A 21,638-nucleotide genomic window follows, 5' to 3' on the forward strand; every position below is an offset into this window, starting at 1 on the left:
AAATTATATTATATTAATCAGTCTACCATAATATTAACCCGTTGTTTTTTTTTTTTGAACACAAGTTTGGTTGTATGAATACATTTTTTATGTTCTATTAACACGTTATTTCTTCCTGTTTTTATTCATGAGAGACTTAAGTCCTATATATTATTGGGAAAAAAGTTTCAGCTGTAACTTCAGATAGACATACCTGCTGTGCACTTAAACGTCACCGTTTTTGTCTTTTTTTAATTAAAACGAATTAGATATCGTCCTATTTTTTCTCTGTTTCTTCGTTCACAAACTATATAGTCATCACATCGCTGTAGTCATATCGTCCTATTACACCGTTTTCGTTAACCTTCTCTGTTTCTTTCTTCATAAACTATAGTCATCACATCGCTATTGTTTTTCTTGCGCTTCCTTATTCAAGCATAGGGTTTTTGTTTGGGGACTCGTCGTCATCTTTCTGGTATGTAAAATTACAGTGCTCTGTATCTGAATTACAATTCTTTCGCTACTATATAATCTTATGCGCAGATTTGTGATTTGGGTGGTTGCTGTAATTACAACAAAGAAAGCTGACAATAATGCATCTACCATTGCTGTCAACAGGTTAGCGATACTCTGACTTATCCTTCGTGCAATTGAACTGAGAAACAGCCAATACTTTAAAGGTTGAATGACACCTTGTTAGTTCACACCTCAGCCAAGGTACTTAACAATTTTAAGGTTTGTGCTTGTTTTTTTAATGATCGCATGTATTCAGAAGAAGCAAATTTGTATGACTTGAATATTTTGATTTGAATTATGGAACCTATTTAAGAAGACACTTAAGAAAGCTGATAAGGTTAAAATAAAAAAAGATGACAATAATGCATCTACCATTGCTATCAACAGGTTGAATGACACCTTGTTAGTTGACACCTCACCTCAGCCAAGGTACTTAACAATTTTAAGGTTTGTGCTTGTTTTTTTAATGATCGCATGTATTCAGAAGAAGAAAAGTTGTATGACTTGAATATTTTGATTTGAATTATGGAACCTATTTAAGAAGACACTTAAGAAAGCTGATAAGGTTACAATAAAAAAAGATGACAATAATGCATCTACCATTGCTATCAACAGGTTGAATGACACCTTGTTAGTTGACACCTCACCTCAGCCAAGGTACTTAACAATTTTAAGGTTTGTGCTTGTTTTTTTAATGATCGCATGTGTTCAGAAGAAGAAAAGTTGTATGACTTGAATATTTTGATTTGAATTATGGAACCTATTTAAGAAGACACTTAAGAAAGCTGATAAGGTTACAATAAAAAAAGATGACAATAATGCATCTACCATTGCTATCAACAGGTTGAATGACACCTTGTTAGTTGACACCTCACCTCAGCCAAGGTACTTAACAATTTTAAGGTTTGTGCTTGTTTTTTTAATGATCGAATGTATTCAGAAGAAGAAAATTTGTATGACTTGAATATTTTGATTTGAATTATGGAACCTATTTAAGAAGACACTTAAGAAAGCTGATAAGGTTACAATAAAAAAAGGTGACAATAATATCTACCATTGTGGTCAACAGGTCAGGGATACACTTCCTTATCCTTCATGCATTTGAACTGAGAAACAGCCAATACTTCAAAGGTTGAATGACACCTTGTTAGTTGACACCTCACCTCAGCCAAGGTACTTAACAATTTTAAGGTTTGTCATTGTTTTATAATGATCGCATGTATTCAGAAGAAGCAAATTGTTATGACTTGAATATTTTGATTTGAATTATAGAACCTATTTAAGAAGATATTTAAGAAAGCTGATAAGGTTACAATAAAAAAAGCTGACAATAATGCATCTACCATTGCTGTCAATAGGTTGAATGACACCTTGTTAGTTGACACCTCACCCAAGCTGATAAGGTTGCTTTTCTTGCTTGACAACCCATTGTCAGGCTGTCAATTACTGGGACAAGAAATCATTGAAGGTAAGACTTTTAAGATGTTAAAAAGCAAAAAAAAAAAAAAAAAAAAAAAAACTGTTTAGTTCCTGAACACTGAGTGAAGTTTTGATGTCTCAAATGTTGTAGGATTTGAGAGTGAACTCAGTGAAGAGGGTTTTAGTTATAAAATTATTGGAATGAGTGCAAGAGCCGTGTGAAGTTTGGCTACACAGGGATAGGAACCCAATCCTCTTCCACAATGATTCATATTTTTTTCCCTTTATATTTTTCTTCCGTTTTTACTCCTTCTGTCATTAAAAGCTGTTTCTACAAATTAAAATACAACACAAGTACACAACCCATCAAATTGATCAGCCCCAACCAGTTTCCAATTTTAGAATTCCTGATTCCAGCACAGCTCAACTTGAGGTATTTCCTAGTCTGGTCATGCATTATACTCTAGCATATTGTCAATCATATACATATACTCTATCCAACCTGATTCTTTTTGTAGTAATTCACGTTTGAACTTTTCTTATACTTCTCCAACTGTCCTTGTACTACGTCAGTTTATACCCCAACAGCTTATAAAGCATGCAAGTTTAGATTGAAATATTTTCTTTCAATTTTGTTCTACGCTACCATAAGAAGGATTCTTCCCTAAGCAGAGCTTCCATCAATAATTATAACAGACAGTATGGTTTCCTAGTTCTGACATAATTGAAATATTTTGTTTTTGGTATCTCACATAGTTTTGGAAGGTAAAACATAAAATTATTGTATACTCCAAAATACATTTCCTTGACCTTGTTCTAGGTTCACCAAAACTTGAGTTCCAAAATTAAAAAGGTTCAATAGGAACATGGCCATTGGCCTGTGTTGGAACAGCAGCCTATGCATTCCGATTGTAGTTTTACTTACCTAGGATAAGTGATTGAAAAAAAATAAAGGTGTAAGTGATTCAAAGCAAAAACATTTGGTGGTTTTAAACTCTTCCTTACTTATATTATCAGTTTTTTCTATTCTGTTCTTGATACAATCAAGAAACTGGATATATGGATTCATGATTCTTTTCTCTTTTCGTCTTTACAGGCTATTGATGGAACACTCCCAAATAACAACTACTGAAGATATGAATGAAAGTGTAGTATCTTTAGATGACATTGTTGAATTGGAGAAAGAAAGTGATGAGTTAAGTGAAGATGGTCAATGTGAAATTATGAATCAAGACAAAGATGGTGATTGTATGCAAGACAATTGCCAAGAAATTATGGGAGATGATAGTGAGTTTAATGAGCCTCCTATATTGGGTAGAGTTTTTGAGACAGCTGAAGAAGCCTACGATTTCTATAATGATTTTGCAAAAGTTAAGGGGTTCGGAATACGTAAGCGTTACTTTAACAGGAGCAGAAGAACACAACAACCATGTTTGTGGAATTATGTGTGCTCAAAACAAGGTGTCAAGAATCTAAATGATAAAAGAATTGATGTTAGCAATGTCAAAAGGCGAAGGGATACACGGACTGATTGTTCGGCGATGTTCCAAATAAAGTTGGTGAACGGATTATGGAAAGTAGAGAAGTTCAATGATTCACATAATCATCCATTGATTAACACTCCATCAAAGGTGACCAAGTTTTCTTCTCATAATGATTTACGTCGCTCAGATTTTACTAAATCCATTGTTTCTAAACTTTATGGGGAGGGTTTAACGTCTTCAAAAATCTCAAAGGTAGTGAATGCTATGAACAAAGAAGTTAACATCACTCTGGATCAAATTAGCACTATTATATCAAGCCAGCGTAAGAATAATGTAGGACGAGAATGTCAGGGCATCATCAAACACTTTCAAAAGAAGTCTGCTCACGATGGATGTTTTTATTTTGATATGCAGTTGGCAGAAGATGGTACGTTAAGAAGCGTCTTTTGGGCAGATGGTAGGTCGAGAGCTTCCTATGGTCAATTTGGGGAAGTCCTTGTCTTTGATGTGACTTACAAAACAAACAAGTTCAAGTTTCCTTTTGCTCCTTTTGTTGGGGTTAATCACCATGGGCAATCAATTTTATTTGCTGCTGCTTTGTTAGAGGATGAAACAGAGGCAACCTTTACTTGGTTGTTTGAACAGTTTCGGATATGCATGTTTGAGAAGTCTCCTGTTGCTATTATTACTGATCAGGACAAAGCAATGGGGAAAGCAATTGCTAAGATATTTCCAAGAGCACGACATCGTTTCTGTGCATGGCATATCAAAAAGCATATTTTGGAGCATAGTCAAGCATTACGTGCACAATTTAAAGATAGTTTTGATGTTGACTTTCATGCATGGTATAAAAGTCGAAGCATAGATGAATTTGAAGACAAATGGGAAGCATTAAGAACTAAATATGATATTAAAGCAAGTAGTTGGTTGGCTAACATGTATGCTTCACGTAACCATTGGGCAAAAGCATACTTGAAAGATACTTTTTTTGTTGGAATGACTACAAGTGGCCGAAGTGAGAGCATCAATGCATTTTTTGATGGATATGTCAACTCCAACACAATGTTAAATGACTTTGTTACCCAATATGATAAAGCAATCAAGTCTAGAAAAGATGCAGAGGAAGATGAAGATTTTAAAACTAGAAATACAAAAGCAAATTTGGAGAGTAATCATCCAATTGAAGCAATAGCTGGAGAGCGCTACACAAGAAAACTGTTTGAAATTTTTAAAAAAGAGTGGAGGGCTGCCACACAAGATTACTTTCACGAAAAGATGTCAACAGACGAGCATAATATTAGGTACCGTGTGGGGTCTCCCAAAGTTAATAAAGAGTTATGGGCAATTGTTGATTACAATTTGATAGAAAGTTCTACTACTCATTGTTCTTGTGCAAAGTTTGAGACTATGTGGATTTTATGCAAACATATTTTGTACATCTTCAAGAAGAAACAAATGATGACCCTTCCTGAAAAGTATATTTTAACTAGATGGACCATGAATGCAAGCTATAAGGCTGAAAATATTTTGTCTGTTCATTCTGAAACAACTACCAGTGAAGTAAGTGAATTGTCTTTGTTGTCAACTCAGTCGAAGTGCAATTTAGCTATTTCTGAAGCAAAAGATTGTTTTCATGAAATTAGAAGATTTGATGCTATTGTTGATGAATTTATTCAACAACAATTAGAAAGAAAGAGAAAAAGAATTGATGAGGAAACCTTAAGCTCAACTGTACCTTCACAAAGTGGTTTCATTCCTTCTCAAGTTTCACTTAATTATGTTCGAGACCCCACTCAAGCAGTCAAAACAAAGGGGCGTCCAAAAGTTGCTTCACGAATTAAATCAAGCATTGAGTTAGCAGCCAAACAACAAAAGACTTGCAGTTATTGTCGAGAGAAAGGTCATAATAAGACCAGTTGTAAGAAGCAAATGGTATTTCTCTTATATTTTCCTATTTATGTTTTTGTTTTTCCTCTTTGAACTTGATAAAAAAATTATGATTTTTCATTTGTAGATGGATGTTGCAAGAGAGAAGCAAAAGGAATAATAGTTTCATTTGAAAGCTGCCCCTGATGACATTCTAGATTTTTCAATGAAGATGAAGCTTTGACACGGCTGAATTGTTTTAACATAGTTGAATTGTTTTGTGCATAAGTTGAGCTATAGATATCTTTTTTGAATGAAAGCAGTTGCATTGTAAAGATAACTTAATATAGTTTTATTTATGGAAAGTTTCAAATTTTTTTGATGTATGTAATGTTCCCAGTAGTTCCGCGAGGCAAACTGTTTTGCTGAAAGTATTTTGAAACGCATTCACAGTTCTATTTGAAAGTTCAATTGTTTAGGATGGGTTCTTTACTGTTGTCAAAGAGTAATACAAAAGATAAATTTGATAAAACAAACACATGTGATGAATAACTCACATTGAATAATTATGTACATGGATTCATATTACATTGACACAGATGTCCTATAATGACTACTAAAATCCAAGTTACAACTCATACACAATATCCTATAATGACTCATCCTACTCATAGTATTCCTTGAAGTCTATGTGAAAGCCTTCTTTTAAAGCATCTTCCATGTTGATTACTTTCATGCCTTTCCTTCTGTCCTATGCAGAATGTTTAAGGACTTCCAATTTCTTCCCAACATCATCTAGGCTCCTGCTTTTGTTGGCCCATTTTAAAATAATCTGCACATAATTAATACTAGTTAACAACGTATACAGAGTTTATATGTTTTATACAAGTTCAGAATGGCTAAAACATCCCAGAAAAGCATGTTAACAATAAATTCACATTAATTTTAACATCTAAGAAGGCAAGTATTAATTAAGCATACCTGAGCCAGCAACTTGCGTCTCATAATTGGAAACTCAATTGACCGAAACACAAAAAGATCAATTCAAAAGAGACATTTTTGTCTGTTCTAATCAGCTGAAAATAGTCAAATGGGATTGGACCAAAAGCTCGAGTTTTTGCTTGCAGTTTTCACCGGTTCGCTTATCTAGTAGAAAAATACTACAACTAAAAAGATATATAGAAAAGGGGGGTAGATTATGGTGCACTTAGAGCTTTGCATCCATCCACTTCTCTGGAATAACTTTCGCTCACTCTATCAGCTATGCAGACTCCCTAAAGCTCATCCTGCAAATAAAAGAAGCAAATAGAATTATTAAATATACATCTTTTGTCAAGCTTGATTCAAGTGACATTAAGGGGATGGAAAAAACCTACATGTACATCCTCTTCCTTGGTTTCAGCATCGTCTTCCCCAGCTTTAGTCTTTGATTCAGCGTCATCAGAGTCATTACTAGCTTCATCAGTATCTTCCTCGTCTTCATCAGCCTGTAGAGGATACAGACTTAATTAGATTTAGTGTAACTGATGATATGGACCAAAATTTAGGAATCATTAGTTCTACTTACATAAGATGAAAAATAACACCTCTTATCTTCCTTAAAAACAATGCAATGACACTGATATAAACCTACCTGTTCAGGGGACCCAAATTCTCTAATATCTTGTTTACTAGTTGGGATCATATTTACACTGACACTTTCCAGTGGTTCAATGACATCCTTGAACACCTTATCTTGACCTTCAATCACTACTTCCTGTCCACACCATAGAAGAAGATGAAGAAACTACTTCAGATTTTACCATGAATATCACGTAATTCATAGTATTTATGCTACACATATGCCCTAACCAAATTGTTGCTCAGTATTCTCGTTCCTAAACATTCGTTGGTAATATTATTTCTTCTAAAATACAAACAAGGTTAATAGCCTAAATTACTTGTACAGTTCTACCCACAAAACATGCAAAGTTATACAATAACTTCTTATAAGATAATGATAGCTGTGAATTCAAGCTCAAGAGACAAAAATAAAATAAAATCACAAACCTTGAGAAAGCAACCCAGTTGAAGAAGCTTAAGGTTCTTGGGCAGCTTTGATAATGAACGAAAACCCTTCCTTTCTAGATGAACGGAAAGTACCATGCTTCTGTAACAATGACACATATGGTCAGAAACAGAGAAAAATGAATCAAATTACCAATTAAAGAATAAGAGAGTACCTGGGGAAAAGAGTTGTGAAAGAGGGTTTCGTGGAGTGTAGGAGAATTCTGCAGGGACGCCATTGTTGCAAAGAAGACGGAAGCACGGTGTGCAAGGAAGCGCAAGAAACAGCGATGTGATGACTATATAGTTTGTGAACGAAGAAACAGAGAAAAAATAGGACGATATCTAATTCGTTTTAATTAAAAAAAGACAAAAACGGTGACGTTTAAGTGCACAGCAGGTATGTCTATCTGAAGTTACAGCTGAAACTTTTTTCCCTATATTATTATGAGAAATCTCATAAAATTATATAAGAGTAAACACCCTTTTTAGTCCCTGTCAATATCTACGAAGTCCTTTTTAGTCATGGGCAATAAAAAAGGACCAAATTGGTCCCTGAAATTACAAAAAAAGGGCCATGTTAGTCCTTATGTCAACTCCCAAATATGTAGAGTGACCCTTTTCTTGTACTTTCAGGGACCAATTTGGTCCTTTTTTATTGCCAGGAACTGAAAAGGACTTCGTAGATATTATCAGGGACTAAAACGGGTGTTTACTCATTATATAAATCAAAATCTCCGTTTTAAATAAAACCGCCAAACTCTTAAGCATATAACATGTGAATATAAAGTTGGTATTTACGTTTAATGAAACCAATAGTCACATGACTCACATCAACTCAGAAACAACTATTAAGATATAAAGTGGGTATTTAATATTTATCAAGTTGCACTTATTTATTTATCTTTTATTTATTTTTTTATTTCTCAATTATTCAATTAGTCCGATTGAAATATAAAAAATACCCTCCCAAAACCGCTTTCTCAATTCACAATCCTGGAGCTCTATAAACTTTTTTGTTTTGGTAAATTGGAACTCTAAACTTTTTAATTCATTGTTTCCTTACACTTATTCAATGCCATATTCTTTTTAGGAGTTTCATGTTTTAAAACGATTGTAGTATTCAAAATTTTAAAAATATTATCATGTGAATTTCCTTTTGTTTTTAACTGTTCTAGCTAGAGTTCCTTGTTCATAGTTGTCTAAAATGTATATATAAAAAAAACATAAATTATTAAGGGCAAAATATTGTAACTTTATGAAATTAATGTAGAGAGAGAATCGGTGGGGAGGGATACGGGCCAGGGAGAGAATGTTGGTCTTGATCCCCATGCAGCATTATGCCTTTCAAAGGCGTCTATAGTTATTTAGTATTGGATTTTTAATTCATAAAAAATAAGGAAGAGAAGGGACTCAACACTTTATTCCCTTGTCTTTGGGTCCGGAAGAAAATCGTACACAGTTCCCGATTCCTTCGCTTACATATAAGACTATAGACCCCATTCTCTTTTCAGGCCCTCGATTTTAGCAGACTCTCGTGAAAAAGATGTTTCCTCTCTCTCTCTCATACACATAGAAATAGGATACAAGGGGCATCATCTTTTTTATTTTCTGTTTTTCTTTAAGCTGTTGTTGATTTTTCACTTCTAATAGGCGCCATAATTCGATTGCATTAGCATATTTATTAGTAAATCTCGGTGACCGGATCAACTTATAACGGATAATTCTAACATAACTGCGGTCTGGATTGGATCGGTTTTAGAAATAAAAATCATTCGATCCAATTCCTTCAGTTTAATAATATAATCATCCATTTGATTTTGATTTTTTTTCAAATCCGATCCAATCCAATCCAATTTTTTTCGATTTGGATGGGATCGGTTTTCAGTTTTTTGAAAATCCTAAAATTTATTTCATAATTATTATGCAAATAACATCTTTTGTATATATTGACTTTGTAATTTATTTTTTTTTGAAATACAAAAACATTAGTAAACTATAATATAGTTTTTGTTTTGGCAATGAGATATGAAGCTCTACAAAGATAAATTTGGTTGATGTGATGTTACTAGATTTTTTCTTGGATTTAGTTGATGAGTTAATGGGTCTTGGGTTTAGAAATTTTAGGCTATGATTAGGGAAAGACCCAAGTAGGCAGAGGGGGATTAATATGTTGGATCAGTTTGAATTGGATCGATTTTCATCAACCCATCCAAAAACCAATCCAATCCAATCCAATTAAAATTTGCAATTTTTAATCGGTTTTCGATTTTTCGATTTTCGTTTTATTCGGTTATCGATTTTTCGGTTCGGTTACCGCGGTTTGAATCGGTTTGGATCGATTGATGAACACCCATAATCTCGAGTCTATGTGTTAAAATTTGTCAATGAACCAACTTATAATATCCCAAAAAATTAAATTAATAAATCTCGGCGTAGAAAACTTCCCAACTTATAAGGATACTAAACGAAGGTTAATTATACTCAACTCTATTCTTATATTTTTACAAAAGAGTTATATTTCCTAGACTCGAAATTTTGACTTTCAAATCGCTGCTACAAAACCCGCCTTATGTTAATATACTTATTATGAATATTAAAAATCAGAGTGAGGAGTTTGCATGCACAACGAGCTACAGACTCAAGATTCAAGATTACTTGGTACCTTCCGTGCCTTAATTTTACTCCCCTTTGAAAAAGAAGAAAATATTAGTTAACACTATGCATAAAAAGAGAAAGTGCCCCCACTTACAAATATCGAAACTTTTTTTTACGAAATTTGGTGTATGTGTGTGTATGAAAGAGAAAGAGAGAGAGAATGTGAGAGAGAGCAAAGCTGAGTTGCCTTTGATACTGGTGCATAGTCCTGCTTGTCAGCACATGCAATCCACTTTCTACCACAAAATCCACTTTGGACCCCAAATTTACCTCACCCACAAGAAAAGCACACACCACACCTCCCATAAATTTCATGCCCTCTTCTCCCTCCTCTCTCTCTCTCTCTCTCTTGCTAGTTTGGTTATCTCCCTCCCCTATATTAGTCTTTTAGACCAAACCACCATCTTTTTCACTCATACAAAACAAACAAGGTTTTGTGCAAGAAATAAGTGAAAGACTCACCCCTTTATATATTATGAGATTAGCTAGATAGGGATAGAGGCCTCAAAAACCTAGCTTCCAACTTCATCTATACCAACAAACACTTTCACTCTTCACCCTAAAGTTCCCCTACTACTCCTAAATTAACACCACCTTATAGGAAACAAGATGCCAACAACACTTTGAACTCACTAATAATTTTCTAGCTTCTTCTTTTCACTGTTGTTTTAGTTGAGAGCTAGATCCTTGAAGAAGATGAGAACAGGAAGCTGTTCCGTGCAACAAGGCCTAACCACAGAGGCTGCAAGCATAGTGAAACAAGCTGTGACCCTTGCAAAGCGTCGTGGCCATGCTCAAGTGACACCACTACACGTGGCAAACACTATGCTCTCAGTTAACAATGGTTTGTTGAGAACCGCTTGTCTCCAATCTCATTCTCACCCTCTTCAATGCAAGGCCTTGGAGCTTTGCTTCAATGTTGCGCTGAATCGTTTGCCAGCATCAACTTCAAGCCCCATGTTGGGAACACATCACTCTCAGTGTCCTTCAATTTCAAACGCTTTAGTTGCTGCGTTCAAGCGTGCTCAGGCTCACCAACGACGTGGATCCATTGAGAATCAACAACAACCACTCTTGGCAGTGAAAATAGAGCTCGAGCAACTCATAATTTCAATCTTGGATGATCCTAGTGTTAGCCGTGTCATGAGAGAAGCTGGGTTTTCTAGTCCTCAAGTGAAAAGCAATGTTGAACAAGCTGTGTCTTTGGAAATATGCTCTCAGAATAACAATAACAATACCAATACTATCCCTTCTTCTGTGAGTAGCAACAATTCAAGAGAGAACAATAACCTAACCCTTTCTCATCATCAACAAGCTGGTGAAGAGAACGTTCCCAACAACAAAGCATTGGTATTGGATCCAGTTAGGGGTGAGGACATAACAAGTGTCATAGAAAATTTGGGGGATCAAAGAAAGAGAAGTGTTGTGATTGTTGGAGAGTGTTTAGCCACTCTTGAGGGTGTAGTTAGAGGAGTGATGGATAAGGTTGACAGAGGGGAATATGTTGGTGAGTCTCTTAGAGGTGTCAAGTTTATCTCTCTTTCTCTTTCTTCTTTTGGCCATGTTTCAAGGGTAGAGGTTGAGCAAAAGATTGAAGAGCTTAAGAGTCTTGTAAAAACAACCTCTCATGGAAAAGGGTATGTTTTGAATCTTGGAGATCTTAAATGGGTGTTTGATTATAGAGACCGTTTTAGCCAGCAAGGGAGAGCTTGTTATTGTTCTGTGGATCACATGATAATGGAGATTGGAAAGCTGGTGAGTGGGGTTGGAGAGAACAATGGAAGGTTTTGGATTATGGGTTTTGCAACTTTTCAGGCTTACATGAGAAGTAAAAATGTTCAACCATCATTGGAAACTCTTTGGGGTCTTCATCCTATTACTATCCCTGCTGGAAGCTTGAGCTTGAGTCTCATCACTGACAGGTAAAGAAGTTTGGTAAAGTTTGATATAATTGTGTGGCTTTAATTCAATCTTTACAAACCCATTTCCGAAACTGTTCCTTCTTTGGATGAATTATCAACTAGCTGAAAATGGGCATCGCAAAAAAGAAAAAGAAAAATGGAATTGTCTTTTGCTTTTTAAAGGTTAAAACTTGAAAAAGAAAAGTTGCGTTGAATGAATTACATGCTAAACAAAATTGGAAAAACTGTTTTTTTTTCTTTTCTTTCTTTTTTGCCCCTTGTTTGATTGTTTCTCTACTATTTTCTGTTTATGTGAAGGAAAACAATGGAAAAAAAACTTTGGCTAAAAGTGTATGTGCTGAAACAAGCAACGTGTCAGTCATTATAGTGTTGCTTTCTTCGTTGATTAGAACTAACAAGGAAAGAGGATTTTCTTTTTTATTTATTTATTTTCTTCTTCAATTAACATTGAGAATCAGTTTCTCTTTTGGACTCCTTTTCCATAATGTTGTTACTATTGTGAATGATCACTTTTGAATGTTGGACATGACCTGAAATAAATGAAGTCAGTGATTTATCATAATCTTATTATCATCATCATCTTCTCTTTTTCCACAGTGGTCTACAGAATCAGGCCACCAACAAGAAAGCTGACAATAGAACTAGCTGGCTATTACTTGAAGGATTGGGTGATGATCAGAAAAAACAACCAGCTTGCTTTGCGGAACCCTCAGCAAAGATTGAGACCGAAGTTCGAAGCTTGCAGAGCAGTACTTGCAACAGTGATTCCTCAAATTCAAGCCTTCCTGCATGGCTCCAACAGTACAAAAATGAGAATAAAGGAATTGTCTATAATGATCAGGTCTTCATTATCACACTCAAATTTCTAAGTTCAAATGAACATAGTATAGCATTTATATTATATCAAGAGAAAAGTGTTTTCCCTCAACCCAAAATAATGTTGGGTTTAGAGAGAGAAATTTTTTTTTTTTTTGAAAATTTTAATTTTATCTTGCAACATCAATTTTTCCAAATCCCAAAAATATATAATTTTAGGATAGCAGAAGATAAGATTATTTCTCATAAAAACACTAAACCTTTATATTATATTATTACTTTCGGAATATATTTTTTCATGTTTTTATATTATTTGAGAAATCTCAGTCAATTATTAATACATCACCTAGCACAATTCTAAAGCCAAGTCTCCTAGAAGAAGAAGGAAAAAAATCAATTTTATTGCTGACGGTAAATGTATGAATGACTGAGATTTTTCAAATAATTATAATTATATTAAGATGAGATAAGATAATTGATTCCATATAATATTATGCACACAGACACACACGTGTACAAAATTTACTCTCGTATGTAGTTTGTAGTTTATACTGTACAATCGTATAAGATGAAAATTAACTTTTCATGTATATTCTAACAGAACTGTGTCCCAGTGGGAGAGCTTTGCAAAAAGTGGAACTCAATGTGTAGTTCAATCCAAAAACAACCTTATCCTTGTGACAAAACCCTCACATTATCTTCGGTATCACCTTCTTCATCTACTTCAGGCTTCTCATTCGAGCCGCAACATCCTAATTTAAACCGAACCTACCATGAGTGGCCAGTGGCCGAACCCGAACCTAACCAATCACTCAACAACCACCATTTCTTGATCTCTGACTGTGGTAGCAACAAGCCCAATGAACCCACTTTGCGAGTGTTCATCCCAGAGAGTAAGGACCCTAACCAACCATTCTCATCAACAAATCCTTGTTCTAACCCTAATTCAGCTTCTTCTAGCGACATCATGGAAATGGAGTATGTGAGCAAGTTCAAAGAGCTCAGTTCAGAGAACCTGAAAACTCTATGCAATGCTTTGGAGAAAAAAGTGCCATGGCAGAAAGATATAATACCGGAAATTATAAGCACCCTTTTGCAATGCCGTTCTGGGATGCTAAAAAGAAAAGGGAAAGTCAGAAGCAATGAGGTTAAAGAAGAAACATGGTTGTTTTTCCAAGGTGTTGATATGGAAGCTAAAGAAAAAATAGCAAGAGAATTGGCTCGGCTTGTTTTTGGATCTCAGAGCAACCTCGTTTCAATAGCCCTTAGCAGTTTTGCATCAACAAGAGCAGATTCAACTGAAGATTGCAGGAATAAAAGATCAAGAGATGAAGCAAGTTGCAGTTACATTGAGAGGTTTGGAGATGCAATCTCTATAAACCCTCATAGGGTTTTTCTAGTTGAAGACATAGAGCAAGCAGATTATTGTTCTCAACTTGGTTTCAAAAGAGCTATTGAGAGAGGAAGAGTTAAAGATTCAAATGGTGAAGAGGTTTCACTTTGTGATGCTATCATCATTCTGAGCTGCGAAAGTTTCAGTTCAAGATCAAGAGCTTGCTCTCCATCGGTCAAACAAAAATCTTCTGAGGGTTCTCAAGTTGACAAGGATGATGTTGCTACTTTGGAGGAGACAAGCCCTTACGTTTCTTTGGATTTGAATATTTCCATTGATGATGATTGTGATGAGCATCGTTCGATCGATGACATTGGGCTTCTTGAATCCGTAGACAGAAAGATTATCTTCAAAGTTCAGGAATTGTGATGAAAAGAATTTCAGGAACACCTAATCTTTTTTTTTTTTTTTTGTTGGGGTCCTTTTTTTGACTTCTTTTAATTCTCTTTATTCATCAATATGTCTTTGTATTCTCGGACATTTTCCTAGGGCTAGGGATGAAAGAAATTGCGTGCCCTTTAATTTTATTTATGTACCTACATGTATATTACCAAGTATATCAACTATCTCTGTTATAGGAATTTGTGTCTTTCCATCAATTTATTATTTCTCCCTCTATTTTTATGTAACTTTAAATCTCCAAAAGCAGACATGAAGCACAAAACTTTTAATTTAAGGGGCACTAATATAAGTTGAGAACTTTTTGATCCTTTTGAATCATAGCCACATAGTTTTACTTGTAATTTAGTTTTAGCAAATCCTATAACATTACGAGTTTAGTTTTGATCAATTTTTCGTCACCGTCAAATATTATCATCTATTTATATATATTATGTTGTATTATGTTATATTATTTTATATTTGTAGCATGAGAAAACATAAAGTTTATTTTCCTTTTGTGGTTCATTCGATAAGAAAGATATGCCCAGGACCTCTATTATTGTTGGTAATTATCACTTCATGATTGTTGATAACATTGCAACTATGTATGGCGCCATAGATGTGAACAATGTAGGTCTATCACTCTCTTACATCATCATACGCGTTATTAGCCTGCTCACACAAAATAATAACTCATCCACCTTTTGATCTCTTGGCTTTTTCTATAAATAAATGTTCGTGTGAGGCCTGGGACCTACCGGTTGCTTTGTTTCGGAATGAATCAAATAAGTGCAATGTACCCAAAAAAGTAAAAAATAAAAATAAAATACATAAATGGTAAGAAAGCAAAAACACAATTAGCATGCTTGCAACTTGGGATAAGTAGAGTCCTTTATTGGCTCAAAAAGCTAACCGAGTAAGATTTCATTAAAAGACAGTTTCCTCTTTAATTAAAGAGCAGCACTATATAGATGAAATCATCCGTACACAATATACATACAGCAGATGAGTGGAACTTTTAAAAGTTTTATTAGTGTTAGGGAAACGATAAATTTACACGTATAAGAATAATAAATTTTATACTCAATTTTAGCTATTGATTTGCATCCATCAAACGACCATAATTAATTATTAGCTCCCAATAACTTTGAGTCATCATCGGCATGGAGACTATCATTTTCGAGTCATATTATGTATCTACAGTCATTATTCCCAATAATAAATAATATATACATTTCTTAAGGCAAAACCACCTATAGACATATCTCAATTTCATAAATTAATTCCTCGCTATTGCAATGTTTCTCGCACACAAAATTATATACAATTTACAAAATTTATAATATCTTTCTTTAGCATCTCTTAGTATCATCTAAATTAAGATATTTATCAAATATCATCATAAACAACAATATGAATGTTATAAACACCGTTAAACAAAGCAAGCCACCTAACATTATTTTATGTTACATTGTCCCTTAAAAATGGTTAAGTAAATAATATTGCACCTTTTTATTCATACAGTCATTGTATAACCAACAAAATTAAAATAGAAATACTTATAATAGAATTTAAAAAAAGTTCGAACTTGGAACAGTCCCCATTATTCACTCACCTAAGTATTGATGAGCCAAGGTAGGAGTCAAGACTATCGTAAGAACTTGCACCGCAAAATTAAGAATTTAATTCCATAATTGACCTTGGATAAATATAGAAAGATTATAATAATTATATTCTTTCACTTTTTAGAAGAAAAGTGCAAACACTGGGTATTTCGCGGTATAAATAGATATCGGAAAAGTATTCCGAAAAATAGAAATAAAAATATGAATATTCTTAGAAAAATATCTAGGTTAAGAATATCAAGTTTGGGGTAAAAATAATAAGCAGTGATGTCAGAACTAATACCAGCTATTTCGCTGTATAAAACGTGTATCGGTGAAGTGTCACGGAAAATTACAAGAAAAATATGATAATTTCTAGAAAATGTTTAGGTTAAGAACATGAAATTTTAGAGTTAAACAAAGAGCAAAACTAATTAAAATAATACTGTTAGTTTAAGTGAATGCACCTATAAATAGCTAATGGCACTAAACCATAGTTCAGAATTTATAACACCTATGTAGATAGTAGATACTGTAACACCCCGTGTTAACCCGGTTTGTTAACATGTTATCGTATTAAGCCACGCTTAATTAAAATATGTTGAATAACTTTTTACTTTTCAATTATGACGTCATTAACTTAGCCAAGTTAATTACTTAATCAATTTCATAAAAACATCGCCTGTATGTAAATTGCAAAAGACAGCTAACTGAAAATACCTCATGAATAAATAAGTGAGTATCTAAGTCACGGATCTACAACACGTAGTCCGGACATAATTCTGATACAATTATACAACTCGAATCAACTAAAAACATAAAGTCAAGACAATGTGGCATGGACAATCCCCATGCTCACCAAATAGCAACATAATCAACAGAGTCTCAGCTTAAAATCCATAACACGAAACTAATAGCATAACAGCAACAAATATCATCCAGCATCCAAACATAAATAGCATAGGCAGAAATATCAGCTAAGCTCCGGCCTCCTGCCGCTAGAGGTCTCAACCCCTGGGTTACCTGAACCTGAAATAAGCGCCCCAAACGTGGGGTGAGATCTCTAAACAGAAATCTCAGTAAGGCAAGGGGTCCTCAAGGATCTTCCACCCCAAGCTCACTTACATGTGCAATATAAGTTCCAAAAATAGTTAAATAGTATAAGTTCTAAAATAGTGCAATGCAGTAGATAATCATGTCATGTGTGTCAATACTAATCTACTGGCCAGAGAAATGCAGGAATACGTCTATTACCCACACTAATGCAAGACGCCAATTGCACCCACCCACAGTGTCACTGTCTTGTATGACGCCACATACTCAGACTAACCGTCAAAGTGGAACAACACATACATATTATAAGCAATTGCACATAAAGCTCAACAGCATTTTCAATGATCAAAGAATGTAAACACATCATGCATATAAATCATTCTCCCATGGGATATGGTGGAACTACACAATGGCTAAACCGAGGACACGAAAGCTTACATGTACCCGTATGCCCCTTTGACTCGAACTCGGTATCACAAGGGTCCACACCACAAATAGAATCCAATACACTCACAGATCTGGTTCAATGACCATCATAGTATCAATATACATATTCTAAAATTCCAAGGCAATCAAATATTATTTTCTTTTCATTTCGAACTGGAGATCCTTTTTAAAACATACCATTTAACTTATTTCCCGGGAAGTGTGCGAGTGAGGAAAAAGCACACTGAAAAGTCTCGTGTTAGTATGTGGGGATAGTCATTAATTCTTGAAGCGGTCGGGCGTTACAGATACAACCTTTCATCCTCTCATTTCTGCCACCCTTTGTTCTTCATGAAAGACAAAGCCTTTCTTCAAGAAAATGCACCAAGACTCATTCTTTCTTCACCATTGATCATTCCACCATGTAAACATCTTGAGTTTGTGAAGTTAGTGAAGAAAGTGAGAATCTTGAAAGAGTATGCTTGCTGCCTTGGTGAGTGAGGAGTGTATCCTTGTGTGTTTTGTGGAGTTGGAGCCATTTCCACCTACTTTCAAGATTCAAGAACCAACCTTTGTGGAGAAAGAACCAAACTTGGAAGCTCAAATTCGTGCACCTTCTTGGATAGTAGCTTGGAGCTGTAGCAAACCTCTAAAGCCTCTTCTTTTTGCTGTTTTCCAGCATTGGGTATACACTATACCCTTTCCTCTTTATTTTCTATGTAAAAGATGAAGTTTTGGGTTGTTAAAAAGAAAAACTTTGATGATTCAAGTTAAAGGTTGTTAATTTAAGTGTGATATGGTAGATTAAACTTCTGTTTTTAGGTAAATCAAAGATTAGAACCTTGAAGGCCATTGGAACTCAAATTATACAGTAAAATATGCATTTTTACTGCATTTTGTGTTTCTGCACAAGTGGTAATTGATTACCTTAGAGTGGTAATCCATTACCAGGAAGGGTGATCGATTACCACAGTATGGTAATCGATTACCTAGTGCAAATGTGACAGCAACGCACTAGTTTGGTAAGATCACGATATCTCAAGCTACAGAGCTCCAATTGAGTGAGGTTTGGACCTATTTGAAGCTAACACACAGGAATACAACCCTGTAAAATTTTGTAGCCATTGGATAATTGATTTGATCACAGTGTCAATTTGAAGTCGCATTTTGGTTGCTGTAAATTCAGTTTGCAGCAGTCACTTTTCGAAAAGCATAACCGGAGTTATACAACTCCAAATGAGACATAAAATATGTCGTTGGAAAGCTTGAGATGTCTAGTTTAACATATTAAAATCTTATAATTTTTGGTGAAGAGCTTCAACTGCAGTTTTAAAAATGGTAAAGACAGTTTGTGCTTGGGGGCTTTGGGAGAAGCCTGCAGTACGTTAAACGAAAAAGAAAACATGTTCCATTGACATGAATTTGTAGGATATGATTATTGATGATGTGTTTGCAATTAAATCAGATTGTGACTCGCCGGAATGTTTGGTTGCTGGTGACCACGTTGATACTGAGTAGGTATTAGAGGACTTTACGATACAGATAAGCTTTTGGTCCTCAGTTTTATCCATTGCTTGTTTCGCCAAACCCCATGGGGGATTAGTTTTTGTGCATGGTATGTTTTATGGAATAATATTTGTTTATGTTATAAAGTATTGGATAAGCTGTTGAGCTGGATTATGAAATTATATCTATTTATGTTATAAGTATTGGATATGCTGTTGAGTTGGATTATTTTATAGTGCATTTGCCATATGTATATGTATGTGGGGTGTTTCACACGAGACGATAATTTCTGAGCATGTCAGGCCACATGCGAGATGATAACTCTGTGTGTGAGGTAAATGGTGGACTCCTAGTACTGTGGGTTGTAGACGTACGTAATCTTTACATTTTATTCTCTGGCCAGTAGGATGCATACACACATGACATGTGTAACACCCCGTGTGTAACAGCCCCAAACCCTGTAGCATGATATTGTCCGCTTTGCCCTCGGGCTCACGGTTTTGTTTCTTGGGACACCCCACAAAAGGCCTCACACTAGAAGAGGTATCCACACCCTTATAAGGCATGCTTCGTTCCCCTCTTCAACCGATGTGGGACATTACATCCTCCCCCACTGGGAATACAGCGTCCCCTCTGTACACACCGGTCCAGGGCCAGGCTCTGATACCATAAAATGTAACACCCCGTTCTAGAACCGGTTTGTTAACATCGCATTATGATATTAAGCGCAGTTACAATCACATGGGTTCAATTAAAATCCGGATAAATTTTTCATTTTAAAACATACCGAACTTGTAATACCCAATTTCGTGATCATAACCATATTACCTTGCGGAATCAGATAAATTAAGCTTAACATCATGTTCTTATTCCATTTTTAAACCATTAATTTACTTCCTATTTATTTCACAACCTCTACTATATTATAGATCTCTTCATTAGCTACCCGTGGCTTCAAACCGCGCTCAAATCGGAGCACTGTAGCCCAAGTTAGGACAATTTGAAGCAACACAAGAGAGTGTTGGTCACAGGCCCCGCGCGCTTCAGCGCGCTACCGGGCGCTCAAGCGCGCGCTATCGGGCGCTAAAGCCTCCATCTGGGCGCTAAAGCCTCCATCTGGGCTCTTAAGCGCACGGAGGCAGGAAGCATCAGGTATTTCAGTGTGGATGGGCGCTTCAGCGCGCATCAGGGCGCTCAAGCGCGCTATTCTGGGCGCTCAAGCTCCCATTGGGACGTTTTAGCGCGCAGAGACAGAAGCATCTCCTCCTTCAGTGGCTAAGGGCGCTCAAGCGCGGACCAGGGTGCTCAAGCGCGCAACCCTGGGCGCTTAAGCCCCACTCTGGGCGCTAAAACACGAGGGGACAGTAAGCATCCCATCTTTCTGCAGCGAAGGGCGCTTAAGCGCGAGCCAGGGCGCTCCAGCGCGCAATCCTGGGCGCTTAAGCCCCCACTTGGGCGCTCCAGCGCGAGGAGGCTGAATGCATTGGCACTCACAGGGGCAGCAGGGCGCTTGGGCGCGCTCCTGGGCGCTTAAGCGCGCTGCTAGGGAATTCCAATCCCCACATTTTTCAAGTCCAAGTCTAGGGGAAGATACATCCCCATTCCAAACCCCAATTGTCCATGCCCCAAAACTAAATCCTAGCACTCCTCCAACCTCTCCTCATGAGATTTAGCTAGAATTTGGGCAGCATAACCTTTGTTTTCTCATCTTTTCCCAATTTAAACAAAAGGTACCTAATTGATTCTCAGCCCAACCAATTCAATAATTCAATACATAACAAGCATGCATATATTGAATTTCAAGTAGGCATAATTTACATTACATATCCTTTACAACTTATGGAACTTAGCTTACAAAACACTATGATCATTCCCTTGGCTCCCATCAACAAAAGAGATGACCAAAGGCATGAGCATAGGCTAAGTTCATTCCAATATACAAATCATAAATCTAGCATTGCCTATTCATTACAATTCTATACATGTGAGCTACAAAACAACATGTATAATCTCAAAAGAAATGCCACATTTCATGCATAATCCAGATATGGCCACTTGCCACCAGAGGCTCCTGCAGCATCCTTACCTGAAAGGGGGTCCCCACAACACGGGGTGAGATATACGAATATATCCAGTAAACCAGGGGTCCTTGGAGCATCTCTCCACCCCACAGTTCCATATCAGTGTAATAGCAATAACAATAATAATGCAGTAAATACATATCTATGCAAAGTGCAATACATCTCCAGGAGAAACCCCTCGAGCTCTCAAGCTGTCATAAGGAAACTCAGATGCAAATAGTCCTACTGGCCAGCTAACTACCAAGTATGATTTACGCATCGTCATGCAACATACCACATAGGGAAACACCATCCTATGCCACACCAAATGCATACACATACGTATAACAAAGCATTACACTATTTCATTGCATTTATATACACTATAATCACCACTACCCCTTCAGGGCTTGGTGGAACAATCAAGGGAATTACACCCAAGGTCCGAAGGCTTACCTCTAGCTTCAATTCGACCTTTGTTCACCACCAATGTCAACAATACTCTACTC

The 21,638-nt window shown here is 35.9% G+C and overlaps 2 protein-coding genes and 1 pseudogene across 2 annotated transcripts; 2 read left to right on the forward strand and 1 right to left on the reverse strand.

Moving 5' to 3' along the window:
• The first annotated feature begins 514 nt into the window (after positions 1–514).
• Positions 515–5,445, forward strand: LOC133303547 (protein FAR1-RELATED SEQUENCE 5-like). Its single transcript, XM_061503466.1, has 6 exons — positions 515–597; positions 660–714; positions 1,768–1,963; positions 2,066–2,132; positions 3,011–5,330; positions 5,413–5,445. Exons 1-6 carry the CDS (start codon positions 515–517, stop codon positions 5,443–5,445), a joined length of 2,754 nt encoding a protein of 917 aa, XP_061359450.1.
• Positions 5,446–6,538: 1,093 nt separating this feature from the next.
• Positions 6,539–7,549, reverse strand: LOC133303548 (uncharacterized; annotated as a pseudogene).
• A 3,115-nt stretch (positions 7,550–10,664) lies between these two features.
• Positions 10,665–14,648, forward strand: LOC133303546 (protein SMAX1-LIKE 3). Its single transcript, XM_061503465.1, has 3 exons — positions 10,665–11,890; positions 12,488–12,731; positions 13,308–14,648. The coding sequence occupies exons 1-3, from the start codon at positions 10,665–10,667 to the stop codon at positions 14,466–14,468; spliced, it is 2,631 nt and encodes an 876-aa protein (XP_061359449.1). The 3' UTR covers positions 14,469–14,648.
• The last annotated feature ends 6,990 nt before the right edge of the window (positions 14,649–21,638 follow it).

The sequence above is a fragment of the Gastrolobium bilobum genome, unplaced genomic scaffold, assembly GCF_033153095.1.
Source record: "Gastrolobium bilobum isolate Gb01-03AN ecotype WA unplaced genomic scaffold, APGP_CSIRO_Gbil_v1 utg12606, whole genome shotgun sequence".
Classification (NCBI taxonomy): Eukaryota; Viridiplantae; Streptophyta; class Magnoliopsida; order Fabales; family Fabaceae; genus Gastrolobium; species Gastrolobium bilobum.

Bases quoted from the DNA above. Each gene is read 5' to 3' on its own strand.
- LOC133303547 (XM_061503466.1), top strand. From the start codon at position 515: ATGCGCAGATTTGTGATTTGGGTGGTTGCTGTAATTACAACAAAGAAA. The intron at 1,964-2,065 runs GTAAGACTTTTA...CAAATGTTGTAG, and splicing joins GGGACAAGAAATCATTGAAG to GATTTGAGAGTGAACTCAGT. The intron at 5,331-5,412 runs GTATTTCTCTTA...TTTCATTTGTAG, and splicing joins CCAGTTGTAAGAAGCAAATG to ATGGATGTTGCAAGAGAGAA.
- LOC133303546 (XM_061503465.1), top strand. From the start codon at position 10,665: ATGAGAACAGGAAGCTGTTCCGTGCAACAAGGCCTAACCACAGAGGCT. The intron at 11,891-12,487 runs GTAAAGAAGTTT...CTTTTTCCACAG, and splicing joins TTGAGTCTCATCACTGACAG to TGGTCTACAGAATCAGGCCA. The intron at 12,732-13,307 runs GTCTTCATTATC...ATATTCTAACAG, and splicing joins GAATTGTCTATAATGATCAG to AACTGTGTCCCAGTGGGAGA.